The sequence below is a fragment of the Microcebus murinus genome, chromosome 27 (genome assembly GCF_040939455.1).
Source record: "Microcebus murinus isolate Inina chromosome 27, M.murinus_Inina_mat1.0, whole genome shotgun sequence".
Lineage (NCBI taxonomy): Eukaryota > Metazoa > Chordata > Mammalia > Primates > Cheirogaleidae > Microcebus > Microcebus murinus.
The window spans coordinates 4318001-4335671 of NC_134130.1; the positions used below are offsets into that span (position 1 = coordinate 4318001).

Genomic DNA, 17671 nt, shown 5'->3' on the forward strand with positions numbered 1-17671 from the left:
ATATTTTCTTTTTTTTTTATTCTTAGCAATAATGCTTCTTTTTTTTTTTTTGAGACAGAGTCTCGCTTTGTTGTCCAGGCTAGAGTGAGTGCCGTGGCGTCAGCCTAGCTCACAGCAACCTCAAACTCCTGGGCTCGAGCGATCCTCCTGCCTCAGCCTCCCGAGTAGCTGGGACTACAGGCATGCGCCACCATGCCCAGCTAATTTTTTATATATATATATATTAGTTGGCCAATTAATTTCTTTCTATTTATAGTAGAGACGGGGTCTCGCTCTTGCTCAGGCTGGTTTTGAACTCCTGACCTTGAGCAATCCATCCAACTCGGCCTCCCAGAGAGCTAGGATTACAGGCGTGAGCCACCACGACCGGCCTGCAATAATGCTTCTTGACACTGAAAAGTCACGTGGTTCTTTTTCAAATAAAGATATGCTCACTTCCATGAGTTTTTCGGAGTGGGAGTGTTTGTGGATTTTTTAACCTAAGATTTTGTGGCTCTTCGTAGAGACCTGAGGTCCTTCCCTTATAAAGGAGACATTGTACTGCGGCCCACGAGGTAGGAGGGGGCCCTAGACAGGGTCCAGCCCCTCAGCAAGCGGGGATGGGAGGTGCCTCATCGTGATGCCCTGTCTCCTTCCTTCCCCCGCAGTCCCCAGCAGTGGCACCAACGGGCTCAGCATCCCAGCAGACTGCACAGGGGCAGCGCCAGCAGCATCACCCGAAAACCCCGCGCGGAGAAGCCCCTCCGAATCTGCTGACGAGGCGTGCACACTCGAGGTTAGCGGGTCCTGAGCTGGGGGTTGGGGGGCATGCTGGGCCTGCATGGGCGGGAGGGGGCGCTGCTGATTTCATAGACCTGATCCGAGCAGTCTGGACGTGGGGCTGTTGTGAGGCTTCCTGGATTTGCTCAGTGGTCTTAGTGACTAACTGTAACTGACAAACCTAATTACTAAACTGCCAAGAGTGGTCTTTCTCCATCAAAGAAATTGGTGCCACCAGCTGCACTGCCGCAAAGTGTTCCTGCTGGGGGCACCCGAACCACTGCACTCCGGGGAGTCGCTGGGGCCAGAGGATCACCTGTCATTGATGAGTGTCTCGCAGCGTTTCACGAGATGAAACATGTTCCACGCCCAGACATCCCCTTGGGGAGTCGGCTCAGAAACAGTTCATTTAAAGGGGGAAAGTCTTTGGGGATGTAGGCCTTAGGCAGTGTGTTCACGGCCGCTGTAAATAAGGGCATGTGCTGAAGAGCTTGCTGCCAGGGTTGGCAGAGATGGGTTTGGAATCAGTTGAAACACGGACGGGTCTTCCGGTTGAAGGCCAGACTGGATCTGTGTGCCTGTTCTCTGCTCTACCCATTTCAGTGGCCTGCAGATTTATACCCTCCACCCCCAGCAGAAGCCGGGGCTCCATGGTGGAAATGGCCATCTATAATCGGAATCTAAACCATCACTGAGGGCCACCCCTCCCCGCTTTAAACTACAGTTTGCCGAGTTGGAAATACGGGTCACTTCACTGCTTGCTTCTGCTTAGGAACTTTGGTAGCTGGGGTCTCCAGGGTGCAGGCAACTCAGGTGCATGGTTTTGAGTTGGAGGGAGACCTAGAAGTGACCCAGCCCATCCCATCCTCCTCCGGCGCTCCCAGTGGCAGGTACATGGGCCAAGTGGGCAGCACTGGCTGCCGAGAGCTTGAACCTCGCTTGGTCCCCATCTGCCTGCATCACTTCCCTGTTGGTTGTAGCCCTTCCTCAGCAGTGCAGACAAGCGTGTTCTCTCAAGTCCCTGGGCTCAGAGGTCAGGCCTTTCCACTTCCACTATCCCTTCATCAGGCCGGATGGCCCTGGTGGCTGGAGTTAATTTCCACGCCTCACGGTCTCCTAGCAGCCGCTCCCAGCGCCCGGGTCTGTCCCTCCCAGGATCCCGTGTCTGGCTCCAAAGCCAGTGTTCCACATGGGTCTGGGATGGAGCCACACACGCCACACCCCCGTCTGCAGCTTTGCATGTGGCAGGCGCCCAGACTGAGGTCACACGCATGCTGTCTTATGACCACCCAGTTCTGCTGAGATTTTCAGGGCTAGCCACACCCGCCGTTCTCTGTCCTTGAGGCAGCCCAAACAGGATGTTTGCCCTTCCCTGCTGCCCACGAACATGGCACATGCTGGCATGGTACCCATCAGCGTGGGTACCATGAGCTTAGGGGCTGGGGCCACCCAGGAGGAGCCGCCATTATTAGAGGTTAGAGTTCAGGTACTTTCCTTGGAAAAATAGGGAAGAGCCATGCCCCCCTCCCCCACACACACACACAGTGAGACTGATTATAGACCTCAGGATTTGCTTCTTAGTTTAATTAAAGCCTTTACAAGGCCCCACCATGTCATGGACATGCTCTGCGATCAGAAACAGTTTGCTGCCTGCGTCCCCCACCTCAGGTGACCCTGTGGGCTCTGCCTACCGGGAATAGCCCCAGTCAGAGGGTGAACAAGGAGCACACAGAAGCCAAAGGCTAGACGCATGTTTCTTCTAGAAGCGTGTCCCCGTGCTCTGCAGTGAGACTGGGTATTGGCCTGTCCTCTAAGGACTCCCAGATGGCCAGACACAGTGTGTATTTGATTTTAAAAGGCAACGTTCACTCTTGCACGGGCGTGAGGCTGCAGTGTGAAGGCGACAGCAGCATTTATAGGGGACACAGTAGAGACACACCGAAACTCTGCACAGGTGGACCAGAAAGTGGACTTTGTGCTGTGACCCACCCATCCTGGGGCTGGTATTTTAACTCTAGTCTTCCCTGCCTGGTGGCAGCACCGAGCGGCATCGGGGCTGTCTGCAGCCTTTCTCACCCTGGGCTCCGGGTTCTCAAGTCCCTTCTTTTTTTTTTTTTTTTTTTTTAGTCCATCTGTGACTGAGATATTAAATTCGTTTTCAAATCATACAGCAGCTCTTATCATGTAGTATAAGAAAAACATCTATGAAGTACTCAAAACTCCGTGTCCCATTATCCCAAGATAAATGAATTTGTTCCTAAAATGTTAGTTATGCAAGTCAGACCTGCATTTTAAAAATATTTAAGTAGGCCGGGCACGGTGGCTCACACCTGCAATCCTAGCACTCTGGGAGGCCGAGGCGGGTGGATTGCTCGAGGTCAGGAGTTCAAAACCAGCCTGAGCAAGAGTGAGACCCTGTCTCTACTATAAATACAAAGAAATTAATTGGCCAACTAATATATATAGAAAAAATTAGCCAGGTATGGTGGCACATGCCTGTAGTCCCAGCTACTCGGGAGGCTGAGGCAGGAGGATCTCCTGAACCCAGGAGTGTGAGGTTGCTGTGAGCTAGGCTGGCGCCACGGCACTCACTCTAGCCTGGGCAACAAAGTGAGATTCTGTCTCCAAAAAAACTCCTGGCCTCCAGCAATCCTCCCGCCTCAGCCTCCCAAAGTGCTGGGATTATAGGCTTCAGCCACCGCACCCAACAGGGACTTTTTTATACCAAAAACAAGTATGATTCCAAGCAAACATTGATTAAAAGCCTCTCTGTAAAACAGCCATCCCTGAAGGGGTCGCTTGGCCTCAAGAAGACCCAGTTTCTGTCGGAGCCCTGGATAATCCGGGTGCTGTGGGCCCCGGAGCCCCACAGGGTGCAGGTCCCAGTCCTCCTGGGCAGGCTGCCCGTCTCGCCCCTGCTGCAGTCAGGGGAGGCAGCTGCAGGGCCCGAGGCCCCACTGAAGCAGCAGGTGGCCCCAGAACTGCCCTGTGGCTTCCAGGCATCCAAACCCTTCCCTTTGTGCCACCCCCATGTGTCTAAAGCAAAGCCACGTGCCTGGGAAGGCGGCAGCAGCTTGTGGTTGATGATCTGGCGCCTCTTCTCCCAGAGCCCCGCCCAGGGAACCTTTATCCCGGGCTGCTGACAAGGCTGGTCCTGGGACAAGTCTCAGGCTGTCCCTCGCCTGGGGACCCGTGCCCAGGGGAGGAGTGGAGTAAACAGGGTCGTGTGGGACGATCGCCTGCCCTGCTTATCTGGCTGAGTGTGTCACCTGTAATTGGTTATTGTGTTTTGGATTTGTTTTGTTTTTAATAGGAGAAAGAGCCCCAGAAAAATGAGTCTAGCAATACTTCCGAGGAGGAAAACTGTGAGAAGAAAGAACAAGCTGCACAGCAAGCCTTTGTATTTGGGCAGAACTTGCGAGACAGAGTTAAGGTATGTGATGGCGTGTGGAATGGGCTGGTGCACTAATGAGGCTTTTTTTTTTAATGCCTCCCCCAGGTTACACAACAGGAAAACCAGTAGACTTTCCTTTCAGAATGGGGGGACACAATGTGTCATCTGGTGGCTCTGTGACTCATGGCACAGCCAGCTGCTGCTCTGCGAGCTTTCCATACTCCCCACGCCCGCCAGGCTGCGGTGTCCCCACCTGTAGCGGCTTCTCAAGGCAGCTCCCTTGTGCTCCCGGGAGCGGGGACACAGAGGCAGCCACACGTGCTCAGCCCTGGGAACTGACGCTTCCCAGTGGAGAACGCAGACAGCACGATCCGGTGCTTTCCACGTTGCCGAGGAGGCTTGTGGCCCCTCGTGTCAGGGTTTCTCCATCTCAGCAGCAGCCACGTTCGCACCAGCTGTTCTTGGCTTTCTGAGGGGCTGTCCTGGGCACTGCAGGTGCTGAGCAGTGTCTGTGGCCCCCACCCACTCCGTGCCGGCAGCACCCCTTTCCTCAGCCATGACAGCCACAGATGTCGCCAAGTGTCCCCTTGGGCCTTCCCTCCACAGGGGCTTGTGGAGGACACAGCCTGGCCCTTAGGGTGACTAAGGGACAGAATCGCTCCAGTTAAGAACCATCACCTTGTGGGAGGCAATACTGTTTTCTTTCCTACAAGGCAGCAAAGTAGCTGTCGCCTCCTGGCTGCCCTGCGGGTGTGATGGTCTAGTCTAGAAACTTGAGTCGGGATCAGGAAAGGCTGGCAGGGGTAGGCAACATCCCTGGACCCATGCCCTGAGGCTCTGGGAAGACCAGGGTTGGACAGTGCTACCTCTCTCAGCCACAGGCATGGAACCTTCCAGCAGCTCATCTGGCAAGAAGCCTCCTTAGAAGCCTGAGAGGCAGTAGCATGGCCTTGTGGGGAGACATCTGTGGCTGTCACAAGCAGGGGGCACTCCGGGTGTGGCATGGGTACAGGCCAGGGATGCCACTCACCATCCTACAGTGCTCGACAGTACCGAGGGGGAGGAGCCTGAGACTCCTCTGTAAAGCAGCCATCCCTGAAGGGGTAGCTCGGCCTCAAGAAGACCCAGTTTCTGGCCAGGTGCGGTGGCTCATGTCTGTAATCCTAGCACTTTGGGAGGCCGAGGCAGGCGGATTGCTCGAGGTCAGGAGTTCAACACCAGCCTGAGCAAGAGGGAGACCCCGTTTCTACTATACATAGAAAGAAATTAATTGGCCAACTAATATATATAGAAAAAACTAGCCGGGCATGGTGGCGTGTGCCTGTAGTCCCAGCTACTAGAGAGGCTGAGGCAGGAGGATTACTTGAGCCCAGGAGTTTGAGGTTGCTGTGAGCTAGGCTGATGCCATGGCACTCACTCTAGCCTGGGCAACAAAGCGAAACTCTGTCTCAAAAAAGAAGGCCGGGCGCTGTGGCTCACGCCTGTAATCCTAGCTCTTGGGAGGCCGAGGCGGGCGGATTGCTCAAGGTCAGGAGTTCGAAACCAGCCTGAGCAAGAGCGAGACCCCGTCTCTACTATAAATAGAAAGAAATTAATTGGCCAACTGATATATATATAAAAAATTAGCCGGGCACGGTGGCACATGCCTGTAGTCCCAGCTACCCGGGAGGCTGAGGCAGAAGGATCACTCGAGCACAGGAGTTTGAGGTTGATGTGAGCTAGGCTGACGCCACGGCACTCACTCTAGCCTGGGCAACAAAGCGAGACTCTGTCTCAAAAAAAAAAAAAAAAAAAAAGGAAAAGAAGACCCAGTTTCTGTCAGAGCCTGGATAATCCAGGTGCTGTGGGCCCCGGAGCCCCACAGGGTGCAGGTCCCAGCCCTCCTGTGCAGGCTGCCCATCTCGCCCCCGCTGCGGTCAGGGGAGGCAGCTGCAGGGCCCGAGGCCCCACTGAAGCAGCAGGTGGCCCCAGAACTGCCCTGTGGCTTCCAGGCATCCAAACCCTTCCCTCTGTGCCACCCCCATATGTCTAAAGCAAAGCCACATGCCTGGGAAGGCGGCAGCAGCTTGTGGTTGATGATCTGGCGCCTCTTCTCCCAGAGCCCCACCCAGGGAACCTTCATTCCGGGCTGCTGACAAGGCTGGTCCTAGGACAAGTCTCAGGCTGTCCCTCACCTGGGGACCCATGCCTAGGGGAGAAGTGGAGTAAACAGGGTCGTGTGGGACAAGGAGACCCCCTCCCTGGCGCTGATTCGTGTTTTCTGCTTCTTCCTCTGTTACTCACTGTCCACCGGATTCGAGAACCACTGAGAGACACGGAGAATAGTGTGTCGGTGTTGCCACGGCTTTCAGCCCAAATAATGAGCCCCTCGGGGACTGTTCCCTCTAGAGAGGAGAGCAGGAGGTGGAGAAGGGCTTGGCCCTTTGAGTCTGTGCCTCGATCTTGGGGGAACAGCTGCTTTGACGTTGGGGTGTGGTTGGCATCTGACAGGCCAAGGGTCCACACAGTGAAATCCAGCTTCCCCATCGCGGGCACGTCTGAGCCGCGGGTTCTCAGCCGGCAGCCTCTGCTTCCGTGCTTGTCCTATAACATGCACCGCCCAGGGTTCCGGGAGCATTCAGTTAGAATATGTATTTAACGGACTTGGCATGGCAGTTAGCATAAAAGAAGCCCTCAGGAAATGATGCTTTTATGTGTTTACAATAAACCCCTTTGTAGGCATTCTGTGTTCTCGGTGCAGAGGCACTGACAAAACACCAGCTAGATGCCAGGTGGAGGGTGGGTTTTTACTGCAAGGTAGGAAAAAGCTCCCTGCTGCTCTGTATGTGCTTTGTTGTTAGCTGCTAAAAGCAAGAAGTGGTGGCGATGACCATGGCTCCACCCCCAGTACACACTTGGCGCACACACAGGCATGTGTACACGTGTGAGTGTGGGGGGTGGGGGAGAACACACGAGGGGGTTCATGTCCGGCAGACCAAGCTGTAGCGTCCCAGGCCCTGCCACTGTCTGAGTACTAAGTGCTGTCTCTGCTCCCAGCTAATAAATGAGAACACTGACGAAGCCGACATGGAGAACGCCGGACACCCCAGTTCAGAAACGCCAACTGCAACAAACTATTTCCTTCAGTATATCAGTTCCAGGTGTGTGTCTCAGGCCTGGTGACCGTGTCGCCGAGGTGGGACAGGTATCTGGGGAAGGCCCCAGCCACAGGGGGCCCTCGGTCACTGGACCTGGGAGCCTTGGCACCTGGCTTCTGACCAGGAGCCACCAAGAGTGGGGGAAGCAGATGCTGTTGGGATCTTGGGATCCCAGGTGTGGCCAGGCCATGAGGGTGGGCTTGGCCCTGGGATTCAGCAGACACCTGAGGTGGGACCAGAGTTCTGTGAGGTTGTCCAGGGGCGTGTGGAGAACACAGCCTGGCCTTTGGGGTGACCTCTGTCATACAGACCTTGTGCCCAGAGCAGACCTGAGTGGGCCAATGGAGGCTCATTTGCCTCCTGTCAGCCGCAAGGTTCCAGCACCATGGGGACCCCTCACTCTTGGTGTGGGCACTTGGGCTGAAGACCCCACCTTGTCCTTGCTGGCCCTGCTGGTAGCGGGGCTCACCCACAGCCCGGCCACGCCTCCAGGTATTTTAGGAGAAAGTGTGTCCTGCCTAGGAAACAGGCTGGCAGAGCGGGTAGCACGTGGGCTTTCCTTGTGCCTTTGGGACCCTCCATCAGGACAAGCTGTGGGTCCCTATTTTCATCTGGCGCAGTGAGGCACAGAGGCGTGTGGGCCCCGTCTCTGGCACACACAGCGAGGGAGGCGTCCGGGCTGTGCCCTCTGCGCTGGTGCCCGTGTTCGTGTGTTGCATGCAGGCGTGCGTGTTTCCCCGGCCGCGCCCCCCCATGCCGCACGCTCACCACTCGGCTTCTCTTCAGTTTAGAGAATTCGACCAACAGTGCCGACGCCTCCAGCAACAAGTTCGTATTTGGCCAGAACATGAGCGAGCGAGTCTTGGTGAGTGGCCACGTTGGGACTGTCCCCGGAGACCAGCGGCTCCAGGTCGAGGGGATGTGGGGAGCAGGACTGCCGTGTTGTCTCTTGCGGAGTTGGGGTGCTCTCGGTTGCAAGTAAGACAAGAAAGACCCAGCTCAGACTCTGCTGGGAGACACCGGCCAGCCCACTGGCTCTGGTGGCCCTGAAGCCACTGTATCCCAGGGCGGTTTGCTTCCCCTGAGGCTGCGGTCAGGGGCTGTCCTGGTGCTCAGGGGTTGCACTTCCTCCCACCGGGCCTGCTGGGACTGCAGCCATCAGACAGAAATCTTTAGTCACCTGCTACTGGACCAGCCTGAGCCCATCTAGAGTCAGGAGAAGCTTACCCCACCCAGACCAGCTATGCCAGCTGGCAGGGCTGTGGCCTCCCTACTCCTGTGTCCACACACCACAGCCAGGGACTCAGGTGCACAAAAGGGCTGTGTCCACTCCCAGAGAACCCAGCCAACCTGGGAGAGGGTTCTAGAATGACTTGCCTACTTCCTTAAATTTTTTCTTTTTTCTTCAATTGACTGTGTGGGCCACCTAACCAGTGCCATCTTTGTCTCGCTTTATTCTAAATTAATGAGCCTCCTGCTTCTCTTCTCTGGCATCAGTACCACCCCTTTTATACTACAATGAAATAGTCAAAGACACCTGACACATGCTGCCGTGCGAATAAGGTGACCAGTGCAGCCCAGGGTGCCTGTCGGCTGGTGGCACCCACCTCCTGGCGTCACCTGCAAGACCACACTCAGGTGTTCTGAGGCCGTCTGGGACAGTGCAGGAGCAGCCTGTGGGATCTGCCCCACATGCGGCAAGAGGGGGAGTGCGTGGCATCGGGGTGGGCATAGAGGTGCCCAGAGCTACTGTCCCAGCTCAGGGGCCGTCCATTCTGCAGCAGTTTGTCTGCCAGGACCACACAAACACGCCCTCCTCCCCACGTGTCTTCGTCTCCCTGCAGAGCCCCCCAAAATTAAACGAGGTCAGTCCAGATGCCAACAGAGAAAACGTGGCTGCTGAGTCTGGGTCTGAGTCCTCTTCCCAGGAGGCCACCCCCGAGAAAGGTACGTTCCAGTCCTGCTGCTCCGTGGTGTGGGGGTGATGAGTGACGCAAGGGAACACTCTGTCCATCCACGCCCCACCGGGAGGGATGAGGAGACCGACTCTCCCCGCAGTAACAGCCACGTGTGAGCCAGCTACTGAATGGTTGAAAAGCAGTGGCCGTGGCCTTCAGGGCTCTGCGCTGCAGGGAGCAGAGACAGGTGTTCATGTTAAGGCACATGAGGGCATGAGTCTCTGTGCAGCAACAGGGAGGGTGGCAAGGCACGGGCACGGGAGAGTCTGTCCCCTTCCTGTCCGCTGCTGCATGGGAAGTGGGGATCCAGGGCCACGCCTGGCAGCTCCTGGGCAGTCTCCCTGTAGATCCTGAGGCTGCCCTGGCCTGTCTCCAGGGTCCACTCAAGCCACCAGGTCTGGCTTTCCAGGGGTAGCCAGTGTCCTTTGAGCCAGAGCCACCCTCTCGGTCTCCTGCAAGCTACATGCTTTCCCCTCACCAAATAAGTAGTCAGTCTCCTTTAGCCAATAACATTTCAGAGTCCCTGGCCGAGTCGGCAGCTGCGTACACCAAGGCCACAGCACGGAAGTGTTTGTTGGAAAAAGTGGAAGTCATCACCGGGGAGGAGGCGGAGAGCAACGTGTTACAGGTGAGGGGGCCGCAGACCTGGGCCCTGCCCGGTCCTCTCTGACTTTGGTCACACCCCAAGGACGGGGCCTGCAGCCCTGGGACCAGGCCTCCCCTGTGAGGGCCGTTGGCCGCACCCTGGGGCCTTGTTGGGGGCTTTCGTGGAGAGCTTAGCCCAGGCCAAGAGGCTTCTTGTTTTGGTTTTAGAGTAGGAGGATCTGTTTTGACACACTCTTGATGGTTCAGGAGATGACAAAGTCTATCAAGACAAACACCTTCGTCTTGTCATCCACAATTAGCAGCAGTGACTATTTTGTCACCCTGTGCTGTCTCAGTAGGGAAAAGTCAGATGCAGCCAGAGCTTCCACCCCACACTCCCATCCACTTCTCCCTCCTCTTCCTCCTGAGGCCACACCTCGAGAGCCGGGTGGGTCTGGTGGGCAGCGTCCGTCTGCTTCCTTTCCTTGGACATGTGCAGATGTGTCGCGTCTATAAACCATGTAGAGTGCTGTGGAATTTTAATAGTACTGCTTTTTCCCACTCACCACTGCTGCTTAATGTAGCCATGTTGAGAGAGACTGACAGAGGGGTCTGCGCTTTCTGTGAAGAAGGACATATGGTCTCTGTCACATATTTTTCTTTTCTTAATACATACAAAACAGCTTTATTGAGGTGTACTGCACATACTGTATAATTCACCCTTTTAAATTGTGCAATTTAGTGGATTTTAAGTATATTCATAGAACTGTACAACCATCACTACACTCTAATGTTGAGCATTTTTGTCCCCCAAAAAAGAAACCCCATCCCCCTCCCCCAGCCCCTGACGACCACTAATCCACTCACTCCCTGCCTCTGTGGATCTGGCTGTCCAGGACATTCCATGGGAGTGGCATCACGCACTGTGTCCCGTGTCTGGCCTCTCACTCGCATAAGGCTCTCAGGGTTCATTCGTGCTGTAGCCCGTGCCAGAGCCTTGTTCTCTTTTATGACTGAACAGTTTCATTGTAAGGATAGACCATTTGTTTATCGTTTCATTGGGTGATATTTGGCATATTTCTACTTTTTGGCTATTACGAATCATGCGGCTGTGAACATTTGTGTACACATTTCTGTGTGAACACATGTTCCGTTTCTCTTGGGTAGATCCCTGGGAGTGGAGTTTCCGGGCCACGTGGTGACTCCACGTTTAACTTTTTGAGGACCCGCCAGGCTGTCTTGCCGGCGGCGGCCGCACCGGTTTCCGTTCCCACCGGCAGTGAATAGGGCCCCTGTCTCTCCACGGGGTTGCAGGGCAGAGTGGCCTCTGGCTGCCACCCCGTTTGCTTTTCTTCTTTTTCCAAATACCCCTTTTAAAATGTAAATCCTAGTCTAGCTCAAGGGCAGGACACAAAACTGGCCAAGGGCCAGGTGTGGCCCCCAGGCCATCGTTTGCTGGCCCTGGTGGTCCACGCAGGTCAAAGGTGAGGTGTGGGTTAGATATGGAGACTCTGCTCTCGGGTCCGTCCTCAGCAGGACACCCGGCCAGGGCCCCGCTCACCCAGAGGCCCCGCGTGTGTTCCAGATCCAGTGCAAGCTGTTTGTCTTCGACAAGACCTCGCAGTCGTGGGTGGAGCGAGGACGGGGGCTGCTCAGACTCAACGACATGGCGTCCACCGACGACGGCACGCTACAGTCCCGGCTAGGTGAGCTGCCTCGGGCTCCTGGAAAGGGCTGGGGACAGCCAAAGGGAGCCAAGGGGGACAACCCAACTGGTGCTTGTCAGGGCCGAGGAACAGGGTAGCCGTCCCCACGGGAGAGCCCTGGACACAGCCCCGCCTCCCTTCGGCTCCCAGCCTGGCCTTCACCCACGGGCCCTGCGGCCCCTCCGTGACTCACTCAGTGTCGAAGTGCATGAAAGTCTTCAGAAATTTTTAAACTGATTTTCCGACAGTAAAAGTGGTAGTTTTATGGAAGAAAGGAGAGAGAAGAACTCGAACATGAACTATGATCTTTTTATGAGGATCCAAATCCTTGCTGATAATATTTCGGCAGTCCCTTCCTCCTGTTTGTGGTCCTTTTTTAAGGAAATAGGGTTGATTTTTATCCCGCTCTTCTCACTTGCTATTTTGTGAGCATCTTCCCAGGTTGTTATTTTCTCTTCAAAATAACGATGGCTTTTGAAAAACTTCAACATTCTGTTGACATTAATGGGCTTTTCTCTACTGACAGACGTTTAGGCTCTTCCTGATTTTTTTACTGTCATAGATGACGCTACTAGGGCCGTCTTTGTACGTGAACCTTATTCCCACAAACAGACTCGTTATAAAATGAGAGTGTGCGTGCGTGAACACGTGAAGAACATCACGTGTGCGTGACTGCTTCCATGATGTGCGTGTCCATCTTTTTGTCTTCCCCGAAGCGTCTCTCGCCCTTTGCAAAAATGTGGATTTCGGGCCCAGCAGTACCGGGTGGCCCCTTTGAAGCGTAGTTTTCACCCACCTTGACTCAGAGACACTCCCCATGTGGGGACAGAGACAAGGACAGTCCCTCCAGGCCGGGCACTGCTCTTTTCCTCCCTGAGTGTATCCTCTTCCTCTGCTTTTCTTCTTTCTCATGGAAACAGTCAAATGTGTGTGAACGGAGAGTGTGTAGTACCCTGTGTCCCTGGGTCATCGTGCCGTGGCAGCTGTCCCCTCCCGCCACAGCAGTCTCGTGGAGGAGCTTCCAGCCCTCCCAGGCCTGTTCCAGTGGGCAGAGGCAGCCGACGGGAAGGGTGGATGAGCGTCAAACACGCCGGAGAGGCTGGCTGTCCCGTTCCCCCCAAGAGCTGCTGCCCCTGGTCTCCCAGGCCTCCCAGGTCTCCCAGCTCCCTCTTGAAGGAAGCTCTGAGCAGCGGCCTTACCCTTCCTCGCTTTCAGTGAAACCAGAGAATGAGCACGGGCCTCAGCCCGGCTGGGGACAATCGGGAGGGCATGGACTCCGGTTGTGACAGATGTCACACGCAGAACACATGCGTCATAAGTATGCAGCCCCCGCCTCTGGTAGCCACCTCGTGCTCCCATCTAACCCCTTCCCCAAGGGCACCCCTGTTCGGGTGCCACCTGTGTGGACCATACAAACCCTCCTCGACCTAGATGTAGCCAATGCATTGCCAGCCTGTGCGGCCACCACCCACCCATGACCTTTAGGCCGCCAGGGCTGGGGGAGACACAGCCCACCCCAGGGAGCAGGGTGGTGCCAGGGCTGGCCCCAAGGCAGCAGGGTCCTGAGAGTCATGGGCTTATGCCCGGTGATGTTCTCAGAACCGCCGATCGGGAGGTGGGCGGGCGGGACTGCGGTTCACTGGCTCCCGGTTGCAGTGATGCGGACCCAGGGCAGCCTGCGGCTGATCCTCAACACCAAGCTGTGGGCTCAGATGCAGATCGACAAGGCCAGCGAGAAGGGCATCCGCATCACGGCCATGGACACCGAGGACCAGGGCGTGAAGGTCTTCCTGATCTCGGTGAGCCGCCCCCCACACACAGCCCTGCACGGCCACTGGCCCCTATGGGGAAGGAGTGGCCGGCACAGCTCCCTGCCGAGGGCAGCGCTCCTGTGAGCTGCCGGGAAGCGAGGCTGCACCCCACGTCCCACCAGCCGCATGGAGGCTGCTGGGCACACGGGGCACCGTGGGTGTCGCTGGGGTGCTGCTCTGAGTGCAGAGGTCGGGGGAGCCTCCTGGCCCATCCCTCAGCACGCCAGGTGGGGAGGGGTGGGGGAGAGCGGGAGGGCCTGTCCCCAGAGCAAGTGGGCTGAGATGGCAGAAGAGAGTCTGCAGTGGCATCCCCTAGCGAGACCCCCAGGGCCATGCAGGTGGCAGCACTGGGAAAAGCTAGAGCCCAGGCCCGGGGTGAGCCTTGGAGATGGGGGGCTTCAGTCCACTGCAAGGCAGGGTAGGGGTGAGGGGAACAGGGAACGGGCCTCGGTTGCTGCCTGGGACACAGGGCTGGATTCTCCCACTTGCTGTGGGCCCCCTCCGGTGCCAGCCCCTAGGAGCTCAGATCCAGGCTGGCGTCCTCTCCCGGCCCAGAGAAGCCGTGGGGGCGTCACTGGGGTGCAGTGAGGTGTTCAGAGCAAACGGCCCCATGGGCAGTCACCTCTGTCCTGTGTCGTGTGGAGGAATGACAGTCATATCCACCAGCCGTGACCTCTGGGCCACAGGCCAGCACTGACCTGCTTGACCCCCAGCGCCCCAGGATCCTCCCAGCCACCTGGGGGTGGTGGCATCCCTCGGTCTTCCCCTCGAGGCCTCGTGGACGCCTCCGAGCCTCGGGACCTGGCACTTCCGCTTCCGTCCCAGGCAGGAGGGAAGAGGACTGGGGTCCCAGGGGCCTCACAGCCCCTGCCTCCCCCAGGCCAGCTCCAAGGACACAGGCCAGCTGTACGCAGCCCTGCACCACCGCATCCTGGCCCTGCGCAGCCGCATGGAGCAGGAACTGGAGGCCAAGATGCCAGCCCCCGAGCCTGGGGCAGCCCCGTCCAACGAGGAGGACGACAGTGACGATGACGACGTTCTGGCTCCCTCAGGGGCGACCGGAGCTGGTGAGCCGGGTGGTCCCTGCCCTGGGGGACTCGAGGGGGCTGGTTTGGTCCCCACCAACTGCGGCAGGGGTGGCCTGACCCTGGGAGGCGGGCCTGTCCAGGGAGGCCAGAGGGTAAGGCCGCTGCTTCCCACAGGTGCTGGCGACGAAGGAGACGGGCAGACTGCCGGGAGCACATAGCGGCCGGGCCGGCACCTCGGGCTGCCGCTTCGTCCGGCTGTCGGCCGCCCACCCCTCCCCGCAGGCAGCGCCGAGGGGCCGGGAGCCACTCCCTGCTGGGTCGGCCACAGTCCGGATCCGCAAGTCCTGTCCGAAAGCAGACTTGGGAACTGCCTGAATGTGGTTTGGGACACGAGACCTCATCATATTGATGAGCAAAACAAAAGAACATTTCTTCCCTCCCCTCCTTTGAATTGAAATGGCACATTAAGGCTTGTCACGGCTTCTCACTGGGACTGGAGACCTCATTCCTTCATCCCTCGTGTCGTGTCGCGAGCCTCTGCGTTCCGCCAGAGCCTCTGGCCTCGCCGCTGCCCACGCCCCACATGCTGCGGGTCCTGCCCCACCCGGGGCGCCCACCCTCCCGGGCAGCCCGGCGCGGCCGCTCTCGCAGCGCAAACACTGGGCCAGACGGACGTTCTGTTAACCGCTGTCTTCACTTCCCGTTCCCGTGCTCTGGTCGGGGGTTTATATTTTACAGATCTTTTTTCTTTTTATTTTCAAAGGCTTTGTTTTTGGTTTCTTAAATTGACATGCTCGGGAGCACTGAGCAGGCGCAGCTGCGTTGAGCTCCCTGTTCCCTCTGTGGTCCTAGCCTCTGAGGTGAGGGGTCAGGCTGCTGGGGGGACAAACCCCCACTTGTTTTCCGCCCAGGTTTGGCCACCATAGGGTGCCGAGGGGTTGGGCCATAGGGTTCAGCCACTTGTTTCAGCCACCATAGGGTGCCGAGGGGTTGGGCACCCTTTGTCTGGAAAAAGGTCCCTGGACCTGGCAGGTCCCCCACCCTCCTCGCTGTCCACGTCACGTGGCTCACCCATCATCAGGCACCCAGGAGCAAACCTGCTTCCTGCTGTTGGCCATTCCCTCCCCAGCCTCAGACATCACTGTCCCCAGGACCGTCCGGGGCCAGGGGCATCTGTGAGACGCAGAGGAGGACCTAGGCAGGCTTGGCGGAGGGGGCAGGGGCTGCCCCAGGCCACAGGCCGTCTGTCCTCCACCGCACAGCGCACACAGCAATGGTGCCTGTGCCCACCCCCGCGTCAGAGCGTGGCCAACTGCCAGCCCGGCACCTTCCTCCCGGGAAGGCTATGGAGGAGGTCCCCGTGCACGGGGCCTGCTCGGGACTTCAAAGGGGACCACCCAGCCCTACCCTCGAGGGTGAAGAGAAGGCCAGTCCTGCCTGCAGCTGTGCCGCCCACAGCTGGGGTTGGCCCGAGCCCTCGGCCGGGCAGCGGCACTGCCCAGCCCCAGCGAGCCCGAGCCTGGGAGGACACCGGAGGCCGACACCAGAGGCCCTCCTGAGAGGCCCAGTCACACTTCTCTGCTTTAAGCCTTAGCCAACTAGTGACAAGTAAAACCAGATAATGCCCATGTGTTTTGGAACATTTATGTAAGATTGTCATATGAAATGTATTTGGGAACTACATTAAACTTTTAACTAAAACTCTGGCCTCCCGCACGCCCCAGGGGCCTCAGGAGGCCAGAGGGCCTGGCCCCTGCCTCGTGCTCCACACCTGGGCAGGTGTCCCCACTCTGCCTCCCAAGGCTGGCCCCCTCCACACAGCCTCCCCCAGCAGGGACGCATGGGGAGGGGTGGGGCACTTCAGCGGGGCATCCGCAGGGCTGCAAGGCCCCAGGTGAGCAGACTGTGGGCAGGGCGAGCCTTTCTCCCTGGGGTCCTGAGCCAGTGACCCTGTTAGAGCCTTTGTCCCCCCTCCGCCTGGTGGCCTGGCAGGGACCCGGTCTAGCCGGTTCTGCAGCCTCAATTCCACCTCCCCCAGCCCTGTCACAGTGTGCTGCTCAGCTCCAAGCCCAGGTGAGGAGGGTCCTGGCTCAGGTGTGGGGGAGGGGTATGTGCCCGGGTGGCACAGCCCAGCCCCGTGCTGCTCACAGCCGCCAGGCGCTGGTCACCATGGCCACGAACTCTTCATCTGTGTCCACGGAGGCGCTCACACCTCTGTAGTAGTCCTGGAATTCTGCCAGCGTGACCTGGGGACACAGTAGGTTTTAGGGGGAACCTGAGGCCAGGATGGGCCGCCCGGCTGGAGGTGGGGCCCCGAGGGCCACCCACCTGCCCATCCTTCTCGGAGGAGTCGAAGTTGTCCAGGAAGCGGCGTAGCACCTCGTCCTCGGTCCACTCCCCACTCCGCACCTTGGGGTGGGCACGGCCACTGTACACCCCGCGGAGGTCGTCCACCGTCACCACGCCATCCCCGCTGCGGTCCAGCTTGGCAAACGCGGCTGCAATGACTGCCTCCCGGGCCTGGGACATGGGGGGCTGGGGGAGAGGTGCTGACTGGGGTTGGAGGGTGGCAGGTCTCCCCGCCCTGCCCCCCAGACGGCACATGCCGAGTGCTGGGGCTGTCACCCCTGAGTAGGTGCCTAACAGCAGCGCTCGGGGATGGGCCCCTCAGTGTCACGTCTCGGACACCCACACCCAGAGGACACGACTGGGCCGAGGTGGGGCCTCACCCGCAGTGCCCGCAGGAACTCCTCCAGGTCCAGCGTCCCGCTGCCGTCGCGGTCCCAGCGCCTGCACACGGCCTCGGCCTCCGCCTCCCCCAGCGCCAGCCCCAGCTCGGCCAGGCCCCGCCGGAGCTCCCCCGCGTCCAGGCGTCTGTTCCCATCCCGGTCCAGGCGGCGGAAGAACCTGGGGGGCAGGAGACGAGATTGGACGATGGCCACGGGGCTGGGGGTGGGGTGGTGCAAGGGGACAGCTCACCTGGCCAGGCCCTGGATGCCGGAGGCCCCTCGGGACAGGCACTGTGCCCGGAGCTGCTCCACGGTGGCGTCCACGGTGTCCATGCTTGGTCGGGGCTCTCAGGCAGCTGCTTGGGGAGAAGTCGAGGTAACACTCCTGCTCAGCCGGCCAGACCCACCCTGGGGACGGCCCCTCACCTGGCCTGCACTGCTGCCTGCTGGGCCCAGTGTTAGCTGCGTGTCCTGCCTGCCGAGACTGTTGCTAAGGGACAGGGCTCTGGAGACGGGGAGGGCCCGGCTGTAACTCTCACTGTGTCAGGGCCGGGAGGGACAGGG

At 58.3% G+C, this 17671-nt stretch overlaps 2 protein-coding genes across 10 annotated transcripts in view; one reads left to right on the forward strand and one right to left on the reverse strand.

The window, feature by feature from the left end:
- Nucleotides 1–14865, forward strand: part of RANBP3 (RAN binding protein 3) — a 55001-nt gene extending 40136 nt beyond the window's left edge. For all 6 annotated transcript variants that reach the window (XM_012761643.2, XM_012761644.2, XM_012761645.3 and 3 more), the window contains 10 exons: nt 648–775; nt 4073–4192; nt 7190–7293; nt 8077–8155; nt 9135–9237; nt 9767–9876; nt 11419–11539; nt 13196–13338; nt 14231–14417; nt 14553–14865. In XM_012761643.2, coding sequence (XP_012617097.1) covers nt 648–775; nt 4073–4192; nt 7190–7293; nt 8077–8155; nt 9135–9237; nt 9767–9876; nt 11419–11539; nt 13196–13338; nt 14231–14417; nt 14553–14596 — 1139 coding nt within the window. In that variant the 3' untranslated portion in view covers nt 14597–14865. The remainder of the gene's footprint in view (nt 1–647; nt 776–4072; nt 4193–7189; nt 7294–8076; nt 8156–9134; nt 9238–9766; nt 9877–11418; nt 11540–13195; nt 13339–14230; nt 14418–14552) is intronic.
- A 1143-nt stretch (nt 14866–16008) lies between these two features.
- On the reverse strand, nt 16009–17671 carry CAPS (calcyphosine). 4 transcript variants are annotated; one of them, XR_012915152.1, is made up of 5 exons: nt 17358–17641; nt 17108–17285; nt 16707–16913; nt 16125–16624; nt 16009–16081 (listed from the first exon to the last, which is right to left on the reverse strand). XR_012915152.1 is itself a non-coding variant. In XM_012761654.3 (5 exons), exons 2-5 carry the CDS (start codon nt 17438–17440, stop codon nt 16523–16525), a joined length of 570 nt encoding a protein of 189 aa, XP_012617108.1. In that variant the 5' UTR covers nt 17441–17463; nt 17534–17671; the 3' UTR covers nt 16009–16522. The 4 variants fall into 4 exon arrangements, 3 of the variants coding, with proteins under 3 accessions (XP_012617108.1, XP_012617109.1, XP_075854329.1); XM_012761654.3 differs by having other exon boundaries at nt 16009–16624; nt 17358–17463; nt 17534–17671; XM_012761655.3 differs by having other exon boundaries at nt 16009–16624; nt 17358–17466; nt 17534–17653.